The following is a 21,548-nucleotide window of genomic DNA, read 5'->3' as shown; positions in this document are numbered from 1 at the left end:
CACGTGAAGTTGGCTTATTTATCCTTCACAATCTCATTCTACGCCATGGCGCGCCTCGTGAGCTACTCAGTGACCGCGGCCGTACGTTCCTCTCCGAAGCCGTACAAGCCCTTCTTCGCGAATGCAACGTTGTGCATCGGACAACCAGCGCATACCATCCGCAAACGAACGGAATGACCGAACGGTTTAACCGCTCACTGGGCGACATGCTATCCATGTACGTGTCCGCTGATCACACCAACTGGGACCGCATACTGCCCTTTGTAACTTACGCTTACAACAGCGCCACTCAGTCTACGACAGGATTCTCTCCGTTCTTCCTCCTTTACGGCCGCGAACCTTCCTCATTCATGGACACCATTCTCTTGTATCATCCAGACGCTTCGGAATCCACAACTCTATCTGAAGTCGCCACCTATGCAGAAGAATGCAGGCAACTCGCGCGTTCCTTAACCGCACAAGATCAAGCGTACCAGAAGAACCGTCACGACGAAAACCTGTCTTCGCAGTCATACTCGCCTGGCGCCTTGGTATGGCTTCGGGTTCCCTCATCTGTTCCTGGTCTTTCCACCAAGCTACTGCCGAAGTACGAAGGCCCCTACCGAGTCCTACGTCAGGCCTCACCGGTTAACTATATTGTTGAGCCGGTTCAACCATCAACAGACCGACGGCATCGAGGCCGCGAGACTGTTCACGTAGATCGATTGAAGCCGCACTACGACCCACCCGTCGTACCCGTTCCATAGGTCGCCAGGATGGCTCCTTTTCTGAGGGGGGGAGTGATTTGTAGCATTGATATTTGGCACAGGCCGGAACGCCAGCTGAAGAAGAGAAGGAAGAGTGTTGTTGCTGCTCGCGCTCGCTCCGCTTGACAGCTGGTCGGTTCTACCGCTACGTTTTCCAAAAAGTAAACGTCTCTTCTGCTCACCACTAAAGGCGTACTATCAATACATACATACATACATACATACATACATACATACATACATACATACATACATACACACACATACATACATACATTCGTACATACATACATACATACATACATACATACATGCATGCATGCATGCTTGCATGCATGCATGAAAACCCCGCCGCGGTGGTCTAGTGGCTAAGGTACTCGGCTGCGGACCCGCAGGTCACGGGTTCGAATCCCGGCTGCGGCGGCTGCATTTCCGATGGAGGTGGAAATGTTGTAGGCCCGTGTGCTCAGATTTGGGTGCACGTTAAAGAACCCCAGGTGGTCGAAATCCACCGTCCTATCCGGTAAAACATCTCATTTCTCGCAACCGACCAGGCACAGCCCGCAGTGCCCGCATCGCGACAGTCCTCACACATGCACCAAAGCCCGTGCACGCTGAGAATCATTGAGAATGAGCAGGAGCTCCAATACTGATTCGCGAGAACGCATTGCGCACGCATTCTTGTATATAGGCGCTGAGACACAGCGAAACGCCATATACGTCTGAGTTACGGTGCACGTCGTCTCTTGAGATGAAAAGGAACGATCTCTCTCTCTCTCTTTACGAAACGTCGTCCACTGCTACTGAAGAAGAAGAGGTTAACAGGGCGAGAGGTACGCGGCCGTCCGGCTCGAACGACTTGGGCGGCGCACGGACAGCCGTCGCATATACAGTAGGCACGACGGGTAGTCCAGAACCGCATTATACGGCAATACACGAGGAAAGCGAAGGCAACTAGTATACCGCTAATCAAGACGTAAAAAAAATCAACCCGCGGGGACAGTCGGCGCGCGTTATAGGCTTTCGATCTCTATGCAGCGGTACTCGGGGGGTAGGGTGGGGGGGGGTTCTTCTGATGTAAGAGACCGTTATTTATGCTTCGACTGCGTTGGGTTTTATCTCTGCTGGCGGTTTACTGGTTTTTCTAAGAGGCCGTACGATGCTTGCAGGACTTTGTAGGCCGTACAGACTACTGCATGCTGTACACAAAGCGGCCCTCTTGTGGTCTGTGGACGCGCGTGTAGACTGTACGCGATGCTTCGAACCGTATATACGGTTCGAAGCATTCATATACAAAACGCTCAGAAGCTTCCACCATTGCCTCAGTTCCGCCAAGACCACAACAAGCTCGCTTTGCGTGCAGTACAAAACAGTCTAATCTGCATCCCGTACGGTGTATAGAAGAATCAGCCGACCACAAGAAGACCGATCTGTGTACATTATTAGGTAGCCAAGCTACATAATAATGTACACAGATCGGTCTTCTTGTGGTCGGCTGATTCGTCTATACACCGTACGCGATGCAGACTAGACTGTTTTGTACTGCACGCAAAGCGAGCTTGTTGTGGTCATGACAAAACTGAGGCAATGTTGGAGACTTCATCGACATCGAAAGTTCGCAATTTTAAACGCATTGTTGCTCTCTCGCTTTTTCTTCCCTCTTTTTCTTACTTGTTCAATGCTGCACGCCTTAGGGTACGAGCACACTAGCGGGAAGCGTGCCGCCGCGGCATGACGCGCGTCTTCGCCGCCGAGCTATGGTGGCTAGATGGGGAGGTGTGCGAAACGGCGCGCCGTGGAGAGAGCGGACCTTCAGGATGCTGCGGCGGCGCTGCTGTCGGCACGGAGATGCGATGGAGATGCAAAAGACACTCGACCGGTTGCCTCCGCTGCGAAACAGCGGACTTCGCACGCTCTATAATCGAGCTATCTGCCAGAAATTTGCAAGATTAATGGCAACGCGTATGTCGTACAGTTCATCTTCCACTAAATACACTTTCACGTCGACATCATGCGAGGTAAAAAACATACGGTCACCTCCTTTTCCGTGTGTTAGACAACGGCGGAACCAGGGTGGTTTGAAGCCTGCCGTAACTTTCAATTTTGCGTGAGTATATATACACGCACGGATCAGTGGTGTAGCCCACCGGGCCCGTGCCCCCCCCCCCCCCCCGAATTTTTTTTCTGCATGGGATACGTAGCACAAAATGACGCTCGACCACATCTGCCTGCCCGGTACCCACATAAATCAAGGAGGTGCCCCCACCCCCCCTGGCACGGACATTCATTAAGGGCGCTTGAACACCCCTCCCCCCCCACCCCCCACCCCGGGAAAAGTGGCTAACACCAGTGGCTACGCCACTGGTGTTAGACAAGCTGGTTCTGTACACTAAGGCTGTTTCTTGAAAATATTGTTATAACAGGGCGAGAACGCCTTTTAGGCATTTAAGTGGTGAGTGCATGCAACAGGGCCGCAACTAATGGGGGGTTGAGGGGGTTCTGACACCCCCCGAAATTTTTTTATGCTCTAACTTTTCGGGTGATACTAGAATACTTGCACGCCTTCACAGCGACCACCGGTTTGCCAAAGTTAGCCGTTCTACACAGAAACACCCCCCGAAAAAAATTCCTGGGTACGGCCGTGGTTTATGAGAATTGCATGCCACATGCAATTCCCATAAACTTAAGTTTTGGCAAGGATTGGCTTCCTTGCCTTTCAAAGTAGACAACGAGCAACATGTTCACTTGGAAGAGCCCAGGACAGGGCCATGCTTAAAATGAACATTTATTCAAAAATCTATCAATCTTGAGCAAAGTACAAGTACATAACACGAAAAAAAATATTTACAAATTCACATAATGCACAAAATTGTAACTGATACAAATGGACCAATGTAGCAAAACATCACATGTATGAGGTAAGACTTCACAATCACAGTAAGGAATGTTGAATGCTTCTGAGCAGCAGAACTTCTTAATTATCAACTCTTCGAGTTCACATAAAATAAGGCAAAATGGAACTTCATATTTACACGAACATTGAAATGTTCACAAGATAAATGCATTCCATTATGTTGTTCGCCTCATCTTAAGGTGCTTCATCTTGTCTCTTTTAGCCTGTCTTGATGCATTCTCACCTGCCACTAGAAAATGAAGCCTAGTTATCGCATAAAATCTGATCACTTCATTTGTGACCTGTACATTGTGCTGTGTGCAGCCAACCGTGTTAAGCTTGTTAATAGAGAGGCAGGAGATGAGATCTCTTATGCTGTTGCTCTTCAGCTTGTTAAAGCTAAAGCAGTGTGTAAATGCATCTTCCATTTTCAAGACCAGCTCTGTCAGTGCTTGTGAAGGGTACATCAGTCCTCCTCTATCCATGTGATTTGTTAAACTCGACTCTTTTGGACGCGGGCCCTCGCTGTCCCCTCGTAGCAACAACTCTGCACAGTCACCACATTTGGTTTTCTTTAGCATTCTTCGAGCTACATACCCACAAACATAGTATGTTACACGGGAGTCACTTTTTGCCCCAACCAAATCACGGTGGTCTGGAAGGGCATCACATGCACTTAACATCTCATGGACCTCATTGAGCTGCCCTACATCTAAAAGATCATCAAGCTTATTTTGCACAAATTTTAGGTCGCAACTGTTGCTCGGATCCAAAAGGCTATTTAACAGGCCCTCTGAAACATTGCCACGAGAGGGAGACCGTGCCAAGCTCTGAAAACTGAGGCAATTAGTGGAGATGAGGAATTGTGTCGGTGTTGGATGGTCATTACATCCCGACATCTGTCTCAAGACACCGAACAAGTTTTCAATGGGATCTTGGCTCAAGCGCGCTGTCAGCAGGTACTTGAAGCCCAAAGTCCCTGTAACATACTCTAGAAGTGACAGGGTACTCTCAAGTGTTACACGCAAGCCTTGGGCTGTAGACGCACTCAGGAATCCCAGTTTGACTCCAGAGGATTCCCAGCCATCCAGAAATTCTCTAAACTTCATTATGTGCTTCACTTGCTCACTATCTGGCCTCAAACCCTCTCGGCAGTGCCTTGAGGTCATTGCAGCAATAAGGTCTCTTATCATTACAACAAAATCAGAAGTGGCTGCTGTGCTGCCAGAGCCATACTGCCTCTCTACTTCTTCCTTATAGAGATATAGCCCTCTCAGGACTTCATCACTGAAGAACCTGAAAGCTAGATTCACGCGCTGTTTCTCAAATCCGTTCGGGCAACAAACAGCCATTGACACATGAGGCATTGCTTTTAAAGTGACAGTGCTTCGGCTGTCACAGCGGAATGCCTCTTTCACAAACTCACTACCAACCCGCCCACCGGGTGTAAGGAGTCCTGTAGATGTGACAGCATTGCGAACACATTTGACAAGATGGGGAAAGTCGGAAATAAAATGTAAATAGCGACTTGAGTCTACTGGATGTTGCACTTTACACACTGTGTTTGACAGTTTTCCAGTGATGCCAAAGATTGTCCACATACTTCTGTTCCATGTGGCCCCATCGCATGTTATGAAGTCAACAAATAGCCCACAGTTTTCTGCACAAATCACTGCGTCCAGAATAATTTTTGACAACACGTCAGCTTTCACATTGCCCCGAGAACCGAACACTCCAAGAATCTGTTGCCACTTCCCAGTTAATGGCTGAAAAAGAAGCACAAGGCCATGATCACAAACGACTCCTTCTTGGTCCGCAGAAGTGTAGGATCCGAGGTCAACAAAACCATCAATTTGACCATTCTTGCTGACCGCCAAGCTTTCCGACAGCTTCAATTCATCTACAAGGATACCACCATGTCGGTGGCAAGGTTCAATGTCTTTGGCCTTCTCAGCAAGAGCAGCAAGCAGATTTTCATTAAACCCAAAGCCGCCTTTGTATTTTCTCACGTACTTCTGCAAGCACGAAGGACTCGGCACTACCATCAGTTTGTGTGCGCGAATGTGCTCGTAGAGCCGTGGACTCTTCATGTGCATGATAATGCATTCGAGAATCCAGCCCTTTTCAAATTTCATCCCGTTTGTTGCTTTTCTTTTGGAGGCTTCAAAACATGCGCGAACTTGCATTTGCTGCTTAGCCGTGAGGCTTTTCAGCTTTTCCTCAAACTGTACGGCACTCATGACTTCATTGTCATGTTTCATCTGTTGTAGCTTTTCCTCAAGTCTTATGATACTGCGCTTGTGCCGTCGAACTTGAGCATTCTTCGCAGCCAATTTACGTGACTTGACCACGACAACATTTCTAGCTCTTGTACGCTTGTAAGAAGCTTGGTTTAAGAGCAGCTTGCGGGCGTACTTGCATTGCACACATCGACTATTGTTCTGACAGGTACCGAAGCAGTTCTTACTGTATAGCTTGCTTCCGTGAACCTTGTGGTTCCTCGTGGTTAGCAGTTTGTCGTCGCTGATACCCATCCCAAGCCCCTCGCACGGTGTCATCGAATTCATATCAAACAAAATACCCTTTACAGCATCTGAGCTATTAACATTCACAGCTTTGATCACTGATCCCTGTACGTAAACAGTGCAGTGAACGCCAGTTTCGGACAATGTACATAAGAGTAGCTTCTGAAAGCAGAGTGAACTACCGTTCACCTCGCAAACTGAAAATGCCATGACATCGGGAGCATTGGGTACCAAATGCTTACACCAATACTTGCTAGGAAGGTCCTCGTCTCTGATGCTCTCGAGCCACTTTTCAACGGCAGAATGCGGCGTTGCCTCAGCGGTGGAGCACTCCGAGTCCACTCCTCCATCGGTAACACAAATTTCACCGACTTCAGTGACATCACATACGGAGTCATCTTTCCTACGCTTTCGCGGCACGCCACCATTCGACGCTGCTGTTTTCCTTTTCGGTGGGAGCTTCTTCGTAAGGTACGACGGAACATTCGGGAAAACAGTCGGTATGGCGTCGGGAGTCAGGCAGGGACGGTCTCGGGGAATTTCGACGGTTTCACCATTGATTACATGCTTGTACGTCCGAACGATAAATCGTTCATCAAAATGCGCTTCGCAAATGACACAGTTTTTCTCCAGTGGCTTGTCTGCACGCGGGATCAAGCGCTCCCAAGCCTTGCGTCGTTCGTCGTCCTCAGGAGCGGTGAAAAGGGACGCCTTTTTACCTTGCTTTCTGGCGGAAACATACCCAGCAGTGCATCCTGGAGCAAAGCAGTGTCTCTGTCTCTTTTCATTCACCATAGCTGTCGCGAGCACGGCGGCATTGCATAAAGAAATCACTGAAAGCAGCGGCAGCACGACAGCACTTCGCTAAAACACACGTGTTCCCCGATGCACCACGAGCAAGAAGGCATCTCCGTGGCGACAAGCGCGCCACCTAGCAGCGTCATGGAGCACTGGCGCGCCTCCTCTCGCAGCGCAGGCTGCCCGATGCTGACACCTCCCCATCTAGCCACCATAGCCGAGCGGTGAAAAGCGGCACGCTGGCCACATCTGCGGGAGTCACGTGACAACAGTCTCGAGCGGTCTCGCAGCTCACGAGATTTCGCGCGCTTTTTCGTCGTCTGTTCTGACAACGCCTCCTGTACTAGGAAGCGTTGGTTCTGAGCTCTCCGACTTTACGGTGCAATCGTGCGAACAATGGCAGGCGACGACGATCTCCGCGCAACGCTCAACGTTACCGTGATGGCGTGTCTGCTGTTGCTTCAGCGCCGCCGCTCTTGAAATGCGCCGCGAAGATATTGGGTCCATCCGCTTTGGAGGTACAGAGATACTGAAGGCATGAAACAGGTATCCTGCGTGCGCTGCATCGTTTTGTCGTATAAGAAAGGGTAGAGTCTAATCTCTTCTAAAAAGCGTTCGGTGTCCATGGTGCGTGCTTCAGAAAACGACGGCGTGAAAAAAATGACAGCCGAAAAAAAAAGAAAACAAGCTCCATGTGTTGCTATGGCGACTACCACGCACGTCGCTGATTGGCGCTTTGCTTGGGCGGCGGCGGCAGAAATAGCGCAAGGAGCGATTGAGTCGGCGGCAGAAATTCCTCGACGCTCGGCGGGAGAAAGAGAGAAAAGCGGCGTCCCGCGAGCGGCGCGCGGCGCGCGGCAGAGCGTGGCGCCGCTAGTGTGTTCGTACCTTTACAGAGGTCCGGCACAGTGAGGGAAAGATATACGAAGCTTCATTGCCCTCCTGTCGGTTGCGGAGCAGATATAATCATGTTGTATCAACACGCCCCATCCTGAAGTCTTTTAAATCAACAACGCTAATAATTTTATAAAGTGTCAAAATTGTAGCAGAACGCAACAAACAGTTATTGCAGTCAATAACAGCGTTAAAGACAAGAAAAAAACACTTGAATAAGTCTACTCACGTGAAATATGGTGTCAGTGAATAGGAATGATGACGACGAGTAAGCATTGATGTTGAAGATAAAATACAGAGTGAAAGACCGGTTCAATGCTATCTATCCTCGTCGCGATTCCAAAGACACCAAAGAAATTCCGACAAGAATGACCGAGGCATCAACTAAACTTGCACGCTTCTCTCGGTCAGTGGCATTGTAAAAAAAGCAAAAAAAATAGAACAGCGCGAGAAGAAACGGGCGGAGGGCGGCACACACAAACGAGCGCCGACTCATAATTGATTTTATTTTCGGCAGAGCACAAAAAATACGTAACCGTTAGTTTTTTTTTTTGTTTGTTTCTAACTAGCAGACCCCCTCGCGCCTAGGGAAAGTCAAAGCTTAACTTTTCATGCTGTTCCCGCGTACCCGAAAGGTATGTGGTGAAAAAAACTTTATTCGTCAGAAGGCCAAAAAGTAAAGCTTCGCGCATACCGCTAAAACACAAACCAACGCAAAGCAATGACAAGCTTTGCCGCATAACAATAGTGTCGAGAGGAGAAACAGCACTACGGTGTACGTAGAGTGAGGTATACGCGCTAAAACTTGCGCGCACGCACGCACACACGAGTGATGTCGTTAACTGATTATTGTCTTCCAGTTAAATGCTTCAATACCATGTGTATTGCTCCATATAGACACATCAAACCGAAATAAAGCGTCCAGCAACTTACGGGGCAGTTCTTTTAAAGATCTTCGGCGGTTAACCGAGTACCGTCTTTCTAGGGTTAACACGGGCATTATAACGGCTTCGTGCGTAAACGCTTTCATGAAGTTGCCTCAAGTACGAGTACATAAAAAACGCCAGCGCTCCGCGGAAGGTGCAGCACAGTCACAGCGAAAGCTAGAAGAGCAGCCTTTCAGAGCTTTTTCTAAACACTCATTGGGCAACTGCTGCAACCATATATATACTTGCTTGATGCCCACTACGGCATTATTAATAAAAATTTTATGGTAGCAGGCCGGCAATCACAATGCTATTTTTCGTCGTTCCTCTGAGAAGCGTTACATATAACATTTCTTTGCCAATACGACTTAAACGTGCTCATTGAATTCAGTTATTCCAGTGACTGGGCATGCATTGCAAAAAACAAAAAAAAACCCGAAAGCTATTCCCGTATCAATCTTACGTATAAATATCAAATATTTTAATTATGCGTTGATTGGAAGATTATTTAGAGAAGGCAGACCAGTAGAGGTTAACGGGACCAAGCGCATCTTTCGAAACGCCGTTTTACTTCATCGTCGCCATCCTTTCAATCGGCGCTTTATCAAGCATTTAGCGTCAACAAGCTTCCACGCCCGAAATCATCGCCGCACTGAATCAGGAACGTTTGAGAGCACCTGTAGGAAACGAGTTATGCAGTGTGCTACTATGCATGCGAAGAAGATATACCCCTTTCTTCTGCATGCATATGCCGTCTATAATCGGCAATCGCGCTTTGAAGCGAGGCCGGGCACCGAAATCTCTCGTTTCCTATGCAGAAATAGCCCCGGCCCCATATATTTTTGTTCATAATCACTTCTTTCTATCGATACCATTAACCCTGCCCTTCCCCCTTTTACTTCGGCAGATAAAAGGCACTACTCGGCACGAACTTTTAAAAATGAACAAAAAAAAAGGGGGGGGGGGCACTGCCCGGTCGGTCAGAAACGCACACAAGCCGTAAAGCACCGGCTATCGCCGGCTGGACCACCGCTCTGGGGACATAGCGTTCCGCTCAATGTAGAACACCCAAGGCGGATAAAAGAAAGAAACAAACAAACAAAAAAGATTGCGAAGGGAGATACGAACAATTTTCGACGGCAACGCCGGTATGAAAGAAGATTTAAAAAAAAGAGGTGCCACCTAAGACGCAATCTGCACCCAAAAAAAACACAAAACCGGAAACATTCGAAACGCACATCGGAGCGGTCGGTCAGCGCGGACGAGAGGACCGTTCACGACTGGACTGGTCTCCTCCGCCGGCTTTCTTTTTTTTTGTCTTTTTTATTTTTCTATATCGCGCATTCCTTCGCGTCGTCTTATCGATTCTCCACCACTTCCTCGATCATTTATTCCGTTCGTAGTCGGTACATGCACAGGAACTTCATTTATTTTCACTTTTTCTTCTTCTTCTTCTTCTTCTATAAGTCTCACAACCCTTAATCTCCAACCGTCGCCCCCTTTGATACGTCGTTATAGCACCGCTCCGTACCGTCAATGTATAACTAACTGTAAGGAAGGTATACCCTTCCCGGATTTGGATGAAGGCCCATGGACCACTCAGTTTGACACAAGGTGATACGCAACAGTCTACCCTCCCCTCTTGCTTTCCTTCCTTCTTTGAGCAAAACAAGTACGGAGGGTGTTTAGAAGAAACCTTGTCTCCCGCGTAACGGACAGAAATCGGGGGTGAGAGAAATACATAGATTGATTCATCAAACAGGTTTGCGTATATTTGTTTTCGGTAGTACTATTCCTTCCCTCTTTCAGCGAAACAAGTACGGAGGGTGTTTAGAAGAAACCTGTCTCGCGCGTAACGGACAGAAATCGGGGGCGGGAGAAATACGTAAATCGTTTCGTCAAGGAGGTTGGTTTGTGGATGTTTGCTTTCTGTGGTCTGAAACTTTCCAACTACGCAGCAGCTAATGACTACTCTTATCTATGGCGTGTTAATGCAGATACACGCGATCAAAAACGAAGCCCCGAACACGACGACGTACGCGTATTCCGCTTTATTCACTTTCGGCGCTGTAGTATTGTCTCTGGCAAACAGGCCGGAATGATGACGGTGCTCTACTAATAGATTAGTCCGCCACGGTGGATCAGTGGCTACGAAGCACGGCTGCTGATCCAAGGGTCACGAGTTCGATGGAGTTGAAATGGTCAGTGCACCGTTGTCAGTCGCGCGTGAAAGAACACCACGTGGTCAAAATTTCTGGAGCCCTCCGGCCCGGCGTCTATCATGAGTTTATCATGGTTTCGGAACGTAAAACCCCAGATATAACTATTACATTAGGATTACATTCTGCTTCGTAATCGAAGCGCGAGGCTGCTCATTATAGTGGGGATAATTTTCTCCGATGCAAGTCGCCAGTGCAACTTTAAAGGTTAATAAAGGGGAACATCAGCTGACGCGTAATGTTTATCATGTTTTTCATTGAGCTGATGACGTTCATATTAAAGCGCAGTAATGGAGACGTCATTGTTTTCTGTCAGACATTATCGTCTGCTCAAATGAAAAAAAAAGAAAACATCGTCTGCTTAAAAGTTTGGCATGCCTTGTAGTAAGCAAAAATGGAGCTAATTTTATTTGCACTTTCAAATACACATGCTTTCAGAAAACAAAAACAAAACGCTAACTACTGTATACGTTCACTTAACTGCTGTTCTTGCAGCTTCCTGGTCTTTACAATCTGCTGGACTGTATTTTCTGACCGTCATGGAGTCAAAGCAGACAAGCTTCAAATTGTGCACTTGAGCTATTCTAAACACGTGCACCATCTAACATAAGGAACAAAAAGTGATGCTAGTCGTATGGAATGTTCGCAGTAAACATACACATCAGATTAGTCGCCAAACTTATGACTGTCTTCTCCACAGAGCGTAGCGTAAACTTATCTTTATTCGCCTCAATAACCTGGCACTTCGTCGCGAGGACCGACCACTGTTTCGAATATTGCACCGTCTTAAGTTATACAAACACAAATAGAAGTTGATTTCAAATTTAAATATTTTCGCGCACCGCGATATCCGAAGTTTGACACGAACAACGCGCAACATATCCCAAGCTTCTCCTGAAGCCCGCTTCTTCAAGCCAGTGGCGCCCTCTGGAGCCAACAGCGGAAGTAACGAGAACCCCGAAACGCCGGAAAAAACGCTATCGTGTTTCGCACGGACAAACGTGTTGAGGCCAAAGAAAGTGAAGATGGAATAGTTCTTGAAAGCTTGACTCACATACTCAAGCGTCTGTAGCTTTCATATATCACTGTAATGTCACTGAATCACCCCCCTCCCCCACCCTTTTGTGACTACTGCTTTTTCCGCATTACGTGCGCGTTCTGCGGGAAAGCCGAACCTCAACCCGGCAGGAGCGCAAAAAAAGAAAAGCGGGATTTTTTTGTGTGTGTGTGTGACCTATTCTCCGAACACGTTGATCATGCTAAAGCTAAAATTTAAAAAAAAGCAGAGTCGCAGTGATCATGAAATGACGATTGCAACGCGCCACCGTTATACTTTAGCGACTACGTTGTAGCAGGAGGACGACGTGGGTTTGAATACGGGCCACATAAACTGAATTCCGATCAGAGTGGAAGGCAGAAAAAAAAAACGTTTCTTTAGATTTAGGTGTATGTTGGAGAAACGCAAGGGGTCAAAATCAATCATGAGCCCACAACTATGGCGTGCCTTATAGGCATAACATATATCGCGGTCATGTCGCGTCAAAATTGAAAGGTTAATTTCCTAAACGTTTTGATAAACGATTGGCTAGCCTCGCAAAAAGCGTGTTATTAGCAATACGAATGTCAGCGGCAGATGGTTAGTTGTATGCTATAAAATAAGCACACCATGATTCACGAAATTAAGAATTAAGCTGCAGTAATTAACCCACGAAAATTGCGCCATCATCGTCATAGACGTCTTGTACGCGCCTTAAGCGTCAGCAAGACAATTCAAATGGGGCATTGTCCCCCTCAAGCCAAACTAGAACGCTCCCCACTCCCAAGTTACACCGACGCTCCTTTCTGCCCTATGTGCAAGGCAGGTTTGCACCCACCAATACAAACTGCAGTCGACGTCCATGATATAGGCGCACGCTGTATTTCAATTCAATTGAATCAATTTGCGTGTATGCAAGAGGAATCACTCTCGCTGGGCTGATTGAAAGCTTTTTCGAACGTGCTGTGGCGCTATCGGTATTACCCAGAGTTCACGTTGATTCCGTCAGCTCTCTTTCCTTTACTGTCATTGCTGGAATATGTGCGCATGCGCTGTGACAGTACCAATACTAAGTACGTGGTGGTACAATAATAGCGGTAACAATACCAATACAGTCAGCGCAATCAGTGGCGGTACAAATACCAACGCAACCATCTCAACATGTTTTGAGTAAGTGTTCAAGTTGAATATAGCAGCATTTCGTACTTGCTTCTGAGAACGCACGATGCAACGTGCCAAAGTTTGCCAATACAAGACGTTTATAAAATTGGCATGGTTCCCACTGGAAATTTTGTGAAACCCCGAGGCTGTCAATTCGAAAGCGTTTAAGGTACAATACATGTAGTAGCGATAAGCAAGTTCAAGTAACTGAATTCTTTTAAAACTGCCCTTCTTTTTATGTGGTTTGAAAACGTTTTCCCCTAGCTCTTGAAGTTCCTTTGCTTTTTACCTTTCATGTTTTTAGCCAGGGGCACTAACTGCATACGTCGTCGCGAAGTAGTCGGCGTCAACATATTGTAAGCGCTTTGTAAGCGCATACACTGTAACCAGGTTTCTGTCTAAATTCCTTGAGCTACAACACCATATTCATTCAGAATGTAATGAATACATTGTCTCGGTATACTAATGTACTCATGATGTCACATACCTACTGGTGGCGGCATTACCTTGTGACGTTATTTCGAGCTAATGCATCGGCCTAACGCGTAAAAAAATGGCGGACAAGGGTGAATCACCAAAAGCGCTAATTACAAATGCGGTAGTCCTTTAGCGTATATCAAAGTAGTATACACGGATAGTTCTGCGGGGCGTTTCACTGCGAGAGCTGCTAAATCGCTGTCGTAGCACGTTCTATCACATTGGCACATTTCGCCGGTATGCGCGATCGTGCGTGACACAGAGAAGCTCGCGTGATGACGACGAGAAATTTCAAACACACAGTACACTCGTTATAAAATTACTCTGAATGTACGGAACTGTACCTTCCGCGGGAAGCTGTGCTAGTTTCATACACAGCCACACGTTCATACCAATATGAGCATCACTGCGGCACTGTTGTTCGACTAAACTAATAACGAGGTGTCACTTAATGTGTTATAGCTATCGCCAGAAAACTACACGAAAAGAGGTCTATGGCCTCTCGGCTGTACAAGCAGCACATTACAAAGGACATGATAAACGTTGCCTGTTCCGACCACCAAAGGAAAGCGGTCTCACTTTTTTTTTTCATTTTGATGAAACGATTTAGAGATGCAAATTCCAAGCTCAGATGTACTCCTTTTTCGATTTTGCCTTTTCTTTCTATATATTTTTTTCAGCCCAAAATTACGTTGTGTTTGAAAAACCATAAGCCTTTTAGTTAAGATCCTGCCGCCCGGTTCTTGGCCGATCCCCCTTTGTGGGTGTGCGCCAGAGTATCAAGGATCATCATCATCATCCAAGATAGACACAGAGAGTAAATAAGAAAAAAAAGTTAAAATCACGAACGAGTGGCCAGAACCAAATCCGCGCAGACTCGCGTGATTCAAGTACGCGAATGACGTCACAACGACTGCGCAGGCTATAGAAAACAGAGCAGCAGCTTGAATCCACATCGCACGACTCGACGCAGCTCGTCAAAGCGTCTTTCTTATACAGGAAACCAAACGTGTGACCACGCTTGGAGCGCGGAACCACATTCAAGCGCGTTGGAGCGTCTTCAACGCTATATCTTTTCGCCAGCTCACCGGGCCTTCCTTTGGCCAATTGATCTGTCAACGGGAATGCATGCCAAGCTCCTTAGTTATCGCAGGTTCACGGAGGTCAGTGTACAACGGGCGTCAGGTATCGCTAATACCTGCGCAGTGTCTGAGTAATACCTTCGCGATATCAAGAACACGGCAAAGGCGCAACAAAGGGGAAACCACGCATACACGCATGCTTCATTTTCATAACTGATACGGAGCACGAAACAACAACAATGAAATAAGAAAAAAAAGGATCTAACATGGTAGTGTCGCAAGCTGTGGCAGCGATAACGAAGAACTGCGATATCACACGGGCTATAAACATAAGGTACAAGTCTCTTGTTTGAACAGTCGAAGCCTATCGAAGCCACGTACAGGAAATATGGATCGCGCCGTCAGCCCCTTATCGCGTTCCTTATCGGCATTACTCGACCGTCTGAAGTTTAAGTAAAGATAACAGGAACGTACTGTTAAGGCGATGAGACTACTCATGCATGGAAAAGTAGACGAAGAGGTTTATCGCCCCGTATTTCGAGATCAATGGCCGCGATCCCATACGTCAGAGAAAACGCAAACGTCAATGTTCGTAAGTCAGTTGCGATCTTACGCAATCGTCACGTACGTGTGCATATTTAAGCAACCTCATCTCTGCGAGCCTACAACTGTTACAGCACGAAGCTTTGATCTATGTAATGGCGACTTTTGTTAGTTAAGCAGTTTTCCTTTCAGTATTTCCAAGCGGAAAAAGTAACGTCTGTATCGTATAGTGAACCTTTCGCACAATGAGTCGCGAAAAGAAGCACCGCACCTTGCCCGGCAACGCACCTATGTCTCGTACGGAAGTATTTATTAGGCACACGGAACAGCATGCATTTCAACATTTCGGAAGCCACTCTGATCTATCTGAAGCATCACACTATCTTGGATACCTTGAAAAATTGCGTTGCAGATAAAACTGCCGAGCGAAAGCAGGCCGATGACAAAGAAGAGAACAAATACACGTCTTGACAAGAAGGTTGGAGGAGCTACTTGCACTGGTACCGCAATTCAGCGGTACTCTGCCTATATTGTAAGACCTTCCACATGTAACGAAGCCACTGGTCGCATTGCGAGGATCAACCCGAACTTTTCTCAGTGAGTGCATCCGGGAAGACAGACTCATATCTTCGTTTATTTAAGTGAACGATGCAACTACGAAATATTAAATGTTGTGAAGGTTCGAGCATGCGCACTCGCTGAAATCACAACCTACCAGTCGGCGTATAAGAGGACCGCAATAACGCAGGTAAAAGTCACAGCGAGCGTTTTCTCGGGATAAATAGAAGCCTGACTTTCCAGGTACGTCGTTGTCAGAGAAGGCAGTGTAATATCCTTCTTCCCCCTGTCAATCAGCGAATGGAATAGGTTAGATCCCTCCATTACTAACGCACCATCACTGGCAGAATTCACTTCAAAAATTGAGACTACACTTTGAGACAACGGCTTTCTTCAACCATGACCTCCATTATTGTTTTCCAGTAGTATTTATTTGGACGTATAAGTATACACAATGCCTTCTCTGTATAAAACTGTATTGATTCTTTTTATGCAGCAAAGATTCAGTTCGCTGCTTCCGAAGTGTGATTATTTGGAGTGCATAAATATCTATGTCTAATGTTTCTATGTAACTAGGATTATTATTACCAATTTTAAAATAACTACAGTTCTGTATGGCGCCTGTAAGAAAGTACTTAGCATTCATTGTATTCTGATACTCATGCCCTCCTGCTTTGGTCTCGTAAGAGACTGGCAGTATTGTAAATAAATAAATAAATAAATAAATAAATATCTGGAAACTCGTGTAAGCGATGCCTAAAGCTCTCTCAAGACTTTACACAGCGGCAAGTTGCGTTATAGTTAAAGCGAACACGAATCACACCTAATCCCTAACGCAAATAGTTGCTCGCGTGTCGCCTAGCACCAGGTGTGTTGTGGAAGGGCAGGTCGAAGCGTTGAAGAAGTCAGAACATCATTGATAATACGTTTCAATCGGAAATGAGGTAAGACTCAGTTATGGATTCATTAACTAAGGGTATTTGCGAAAGATTAGTGGTAGTATTTTCCCAGCAAGTACGCCAAGGAGGAAAAATGTCGTAGCTTATAATAGCAACGTTTTGTGCATGCTTGAAGTTGCTGACCGGACGAAGTAGTGATGATGACCAGTGGCTAGTCGGAAAATGATCGCGCTTCTTAATAGGTTACCGGGACAGGCGTTGATGAATGAAAGAAAAAAGGTGGCGCGAGAGAGCCGGCCATTCAATCCCAAGAGGTGCCCACAACTTAATTCGCTGGACATTCGCGTTTGACCAAGGGGTAATGCGCGAACACCACCTGTCGGCAGTAATTAGCAGTCGGCAAAAACATCTCCGTCATTTCTTTTTTTAACGTAATTGTGTCAAATCGATTCCGAATACGGAGCAACTGAAGTGACGTTCCAATGACTTCAAACTGACCATTGGTCAGCAGCGGACAAGGTCCACCAGAGGCGTCGCGAGAGGCGGGAAAGGTGTCATTCGTAGAAAGTAAAGTCAAGCTATTCATCAATTACCGCCAAATACTTACAACAATGTGGCAGAAATCTCATGTTGATTACTTTGCGACAGTTTCCCGGTAGTTTCAACCTGTCATCAGGAGTTTAAGATGATTGTAGGGTGGGGAAGGTAATGAAGTCTAAGGTGCCATCAGCAGAGTCAATCTTAAAAACCATGATGCTTCGTCAAACTCGAAGGAGCGTCGGTCATATGAGGAACTGTGATGCGGAGCGAAACCCGACAGGATTGGATGGAGTGATCATAGAGACATCACTCGAGAGGAGTGACCAGTGGTCGGAGCGGCGAGTCGGCCGGACTAACTGCGGTCAATGGACACCAAATGTAGAACGGGGCACACTGGAAGACAAGCGAGGCTCCAGATTTTGGATAGAGCGAGAACAATGCATGCCAAGTGCCGATGAGACGGGTGCAGTGCGCGACGATGCGGTTAATGCAACGATGGACGAAAGTGGCCGGGGCATCGCATGGACTAACCGCGGTCAGTGGAATCCATGGAAAAGAGGAAGCAACAGCTCCAAGACAGACAAGGTTCGATATCTTGAACAGAGCGAGACAACACATCGCGAGTGACCGTCACTCGCATCTACAGCGACGTGCGCGACTAAGAGTCAAGCCCGGACGGGGCTTGTCCATCACAGGACTTACGCAGTGACGAGCGCTCACCTTTCATGTCAGGTAGCCAGGGCAGGTGTTGAGGCGGCACGGCGGGGGCGGCATGGCCCGCTGCGGCACCCTGCAGGGCGGCTAGGTCCCCGTTGACCACGCCGCCTCCGCCGGCAGCGCACGCGGATGTCCACCAGAGGCGGCGGGCAGCCAAAGCGGCCGCCGCTGCCGCCGTCCAGGCCTGGAGGTGCGCCAGCAAGCACGCCGGCTGGGACCCTTCGTCCAGAGTTCGGGGAGCACGCAGCTCGCTCACACTTCCTCCTCGTCCCGCGGCTCCTTTCAACGTCGTCGCACCACACACATCACCGACGCCGCCGCCGCCGGACGAGGGCCAGCGGTCAACGCGACGACGCTCTTCACGGCTCGCACATCCGGAGACGCCTAGGCCCACAACACTCCTTCCGCTCGACGATGCCGGCGGAGCGAACAGTGTCCCAACGTCCACTTTGTCGGCGAGTCAAAAAAGAGCGCGCGTCCGGATGACAGGAGAGCAAGTTTTCTGGTAGCACGCGGACGGACTCCGAGAGGAGAGCAGCGCGAGCGAGAGACCGCGTGGCTCGCGAGTCGCACAATGCGGGAGAGAGAGGCTCGCCGACGGCAGGCCAGCGCGAGCCAGCGCGGAATGACAGCAGGGCGTCGAGCGAGCGGCAGGACAGGGCGGTGCGCGCCGGGCGAGCGAACGGGCGCTGTCCCTCCGCCTGGTGGCGAGCCGGAGAACCGGCGCTTTTGCCGCCGGCCGCACACACACCGGCCGGGGGGAGAGTACGGTCCCCCGGTCACCACCACGCCGCCTCGGGGAGCGAACGGGCGAGAGAGGAGAAGGACCTCGGTGGTGCCCGCGCGCCCGGCTACGTGTGGACTCGCCTCCCCCATTCCCTCCACCGCGGGAACGCTACCGGCGCGCAGGACCCGCTACGGCCACCGGCGGCGCAACTCGGCCCCGGCAACGCCGAGCAGAGGAGGAAGCAGAACGGTTGATGCGGAGGAGAACAGGGGCGAGGTTGGGGTTGCGGCGGCGAGGAGCGCGCGTGATGCTGAAGAGGAGCGCGTCCAAGTCCCTGGTCAATCTCTTCTTCTCTCGTCGGGGAGAGAGAGCGCCGAGACAGGGGCCGAACCCCGCGTCCGGGGCGCGACGGAGGCGCTCCTCTTCCCTTTCTCCACGGCCCCCGCCAGGGGACAGCGCGCTCTCCTCGCTGAAGTCCGGAGAGGTAGGGGACCGTCTCTTCTTGTCTCTTCGGTGCTCCGGCTCTCGCCCCCTGTCCTCCCTCTCCTCTTCGTTGTCCTCTGGTTCTCCTCATCGACGCTCGAGTGTTAGGACTCCGGAGAGCCTTCTTTTTCTCGCCGGCCGAACGGCATTGAAGGCGAGGAGGAAGAGTGGAAAGGACGGCGCTCTCCTTAGTACGCCGTCGCGCGGTTCGGCCCCCGCGCATTTTTGTTTCTGATCCGTAGAGCGGCGGCGCGTCTCTCCGTCAGAGGCTGCAGCAGCGACAGCGCGGCAACAGCAACCATCCCGTAGTCGCCCTCGGCAAGCGGAGAAAGAGAAAGAAAAAAAAATCCAGTGCGGGGCGCTTATAACGGAACCGATGCACTTAACGCTCGTAGAGCTGTGCACGTACTTTTTGTTTTCTCTACGCACGGCGTGTCTTTCCTCGCAACGAGTCCTTTGACGAAGAAAAGTCGCTTGCATCCTCTCCCACTCTGGGCTATCACGCTTGCGTGCTCTCTCCCCCGTTTTCTTTTTCACGACTACAACCCGTGCGGAGTCTCTCCGGTGGACCCCGGGCTTTGATGGGCGCTCCGGTCTAATTAGGGTTGCGACGTCTCCTCAGTCCGGCTGACGTCGCGAAAGAGGAAAAAAAAAAGTCAAAGGGCGGTCGCCGTTGGCTTTCTCCGCGGCGGCTGTCTCCCTTTGCAAAGACTTCTCGGAAATGCGGCGGCGACCGCCCGCCTCCCTCCCCTTGAGAAGGCAGCGGTTGCCTCTCCGCTTCTATTTGATTTCGTTGTTGCTGTTAGCACTGCGTGGTCTCCTTCCAGCTGCAGCTCTTGCAACTTTCAGCAGCCCGCTGTCGACTGGTCTTTTTTTTTTTCCAAGTTAACAAGAAAACTCTCTGTCACTCGCTGGCTGAGTTCTCCGTTAATCTCGGTCGAAGTTCCCCCATGTTCGTTTCAGTGGACACGAGTGTCGATCTACCCTGCTTTAGACTCTCGCTTGCTGAGATGCTGAATCGAGCTTTAAACTTGCGCCACTTCCACGGTCGTTGATGAAGTCTTTCGGGGCGTTTTCGTGGCAATGCGGACAATCCAAGACAAGCGCTGTCATGTTGAAAGGCAGCCGCCTTGCCTGGTGTGGTCGTTAGCGTATGTCCTCTCGTCCGTGTCTAGATGGTGAAGATGCTTCGACGAAACGGCCCTCCAAGATCTCTAGCTTCCGAGATGGCAGAGCATCCTCCCGAAGGCGCAGTTGTCGAACTCAAATGAAGCGCCGTATTTTTCGACCCATGGCAAGTGATCGGAGAAAAAAGCCTCTGACACGCATATCAAGCCACGAATTGGGCCTGAATTGAACTCACTGACGACACGCACATTATGTATCCTTCCTGACTTTTGTCCTAAGAAGTGTACGCAGGTGTAGTAATTTCCGCAGCAGTTTTAAGCCCACAGTATCCTTAGTCTTTCTTTATAGGGGCGAATCTTCAAATGGTCCGGGGCGGTCCGTCCCTGCGGCGTGCCCAGCACCGCATATCCAGGCGGACGGAAAGAGAGACGGACGCTTCGCCTCATTCATGATCACCCACTCCGTGGATATGTTGTGATATTTTATGCATAAGTTTGATATAAAACAACAATAGCCAATACAGCAAGTGCTTCACCACACGGTGTTTGTGTGTTACTTCTCAGCATGCAGTTCGTGCTACCCAAATTTTCATGACTCGGAAATTTCTCGCGATATATGTAGTTACCCACTTTACGAGCTTTACAATTTCGTGTCCATTCACACCGATGTAAAACGTACGTCACGCAATCAATTCATTACCTCTCAACACACTACAACGATGATTCGGCGCGCCTTGGTGCATATGTTTCGCCCTTTCGTCACAGATTAAATCATATCGTCGTGGCATCGCAAACATCAAATGATTTACCCAGCACCTCCACCAAAGATGTTACGAGGAACAAACTATGTACAACACGCCGTATTGAACAGGAAGACGTACTGTACAACGCTAAAGCAGTCCAAGCGCACTGCGCTGAGCACTTCGTCCTCGTCCTCCTCTGCCATATTCGCCTGTGGCAATATCATCAGCATCGCAATTAATCAGCCTTATATTCATGATAGAAATAGAAACATCTTGCTAGGAAGCGCAGCCACTATTACACAGTTAATGTGTGTTCTGTGTAATAGTGGCTGCGCTTCCTAGCAAGATGGATCCTTACTAACTGGCCCGATACAATTGTTTATTGAGAAATAGAAAGTTCTGTATACTACTACTGTAACATCACAGAGATTATTTATGTCTGAAAATCAGCACT

The 21,548-nt window shown here is 48.7% G+C and overlaps 1 protein-coding gene across 4 annotated transcripts in view; it reads right to left on the bottom strand.

Annotated features, from left to right (window-relative positions):
* LOC119168268 (BCL11 transcription factor A) overlaps nucleotides 1-21,548 on the bottom strand; it is a 664,540-nt gene that overhangs the window by 145,417 nt on the left and 497,575 nt on the right. The window contains exon 1 of one of the 4 annotated variants that reach the window (XM_037419671.2): nucleotides 18,018-18,564. The exons of the other annotated variants lie outside the window; for them this stretch is intronic. Within the exon in view, the coding sequence (XP_037275568.2) occupies nucleotides 18,018-18,024 (7 nt within the window). The 5' untranslated portion in view covers nucleotides 18,025-18,564. Of the gene's footprint in view, nucleotides 1-18,017; nucleotides 18,565-21,548 lie in introns of those variants that run through there. 4 annotated transcript variants of the gene reach the window in all.

The sequence above is a fragment of the Rhipicephalus microplus genome, chromosome 6 (genome assembly GCF_043290135.1).
Source record: "Rhipicephalus microplus isolate Deutch F79 chromosome 6, USDA_Rmic, whole genome shotgun sequence".
NCBI classification, from domain to species: domain Eukaryota; kingdom Metazoa; phylum Arthropoda; class Arachnida; order Ixodida; family Ixodidae; genus Rhipicephalus; species Rhipicephalus microplus.
Note: the sequence above shows the minus strand (reverse complement) of the source record. Positions and strands in the feature narration are given on the sequence as shown.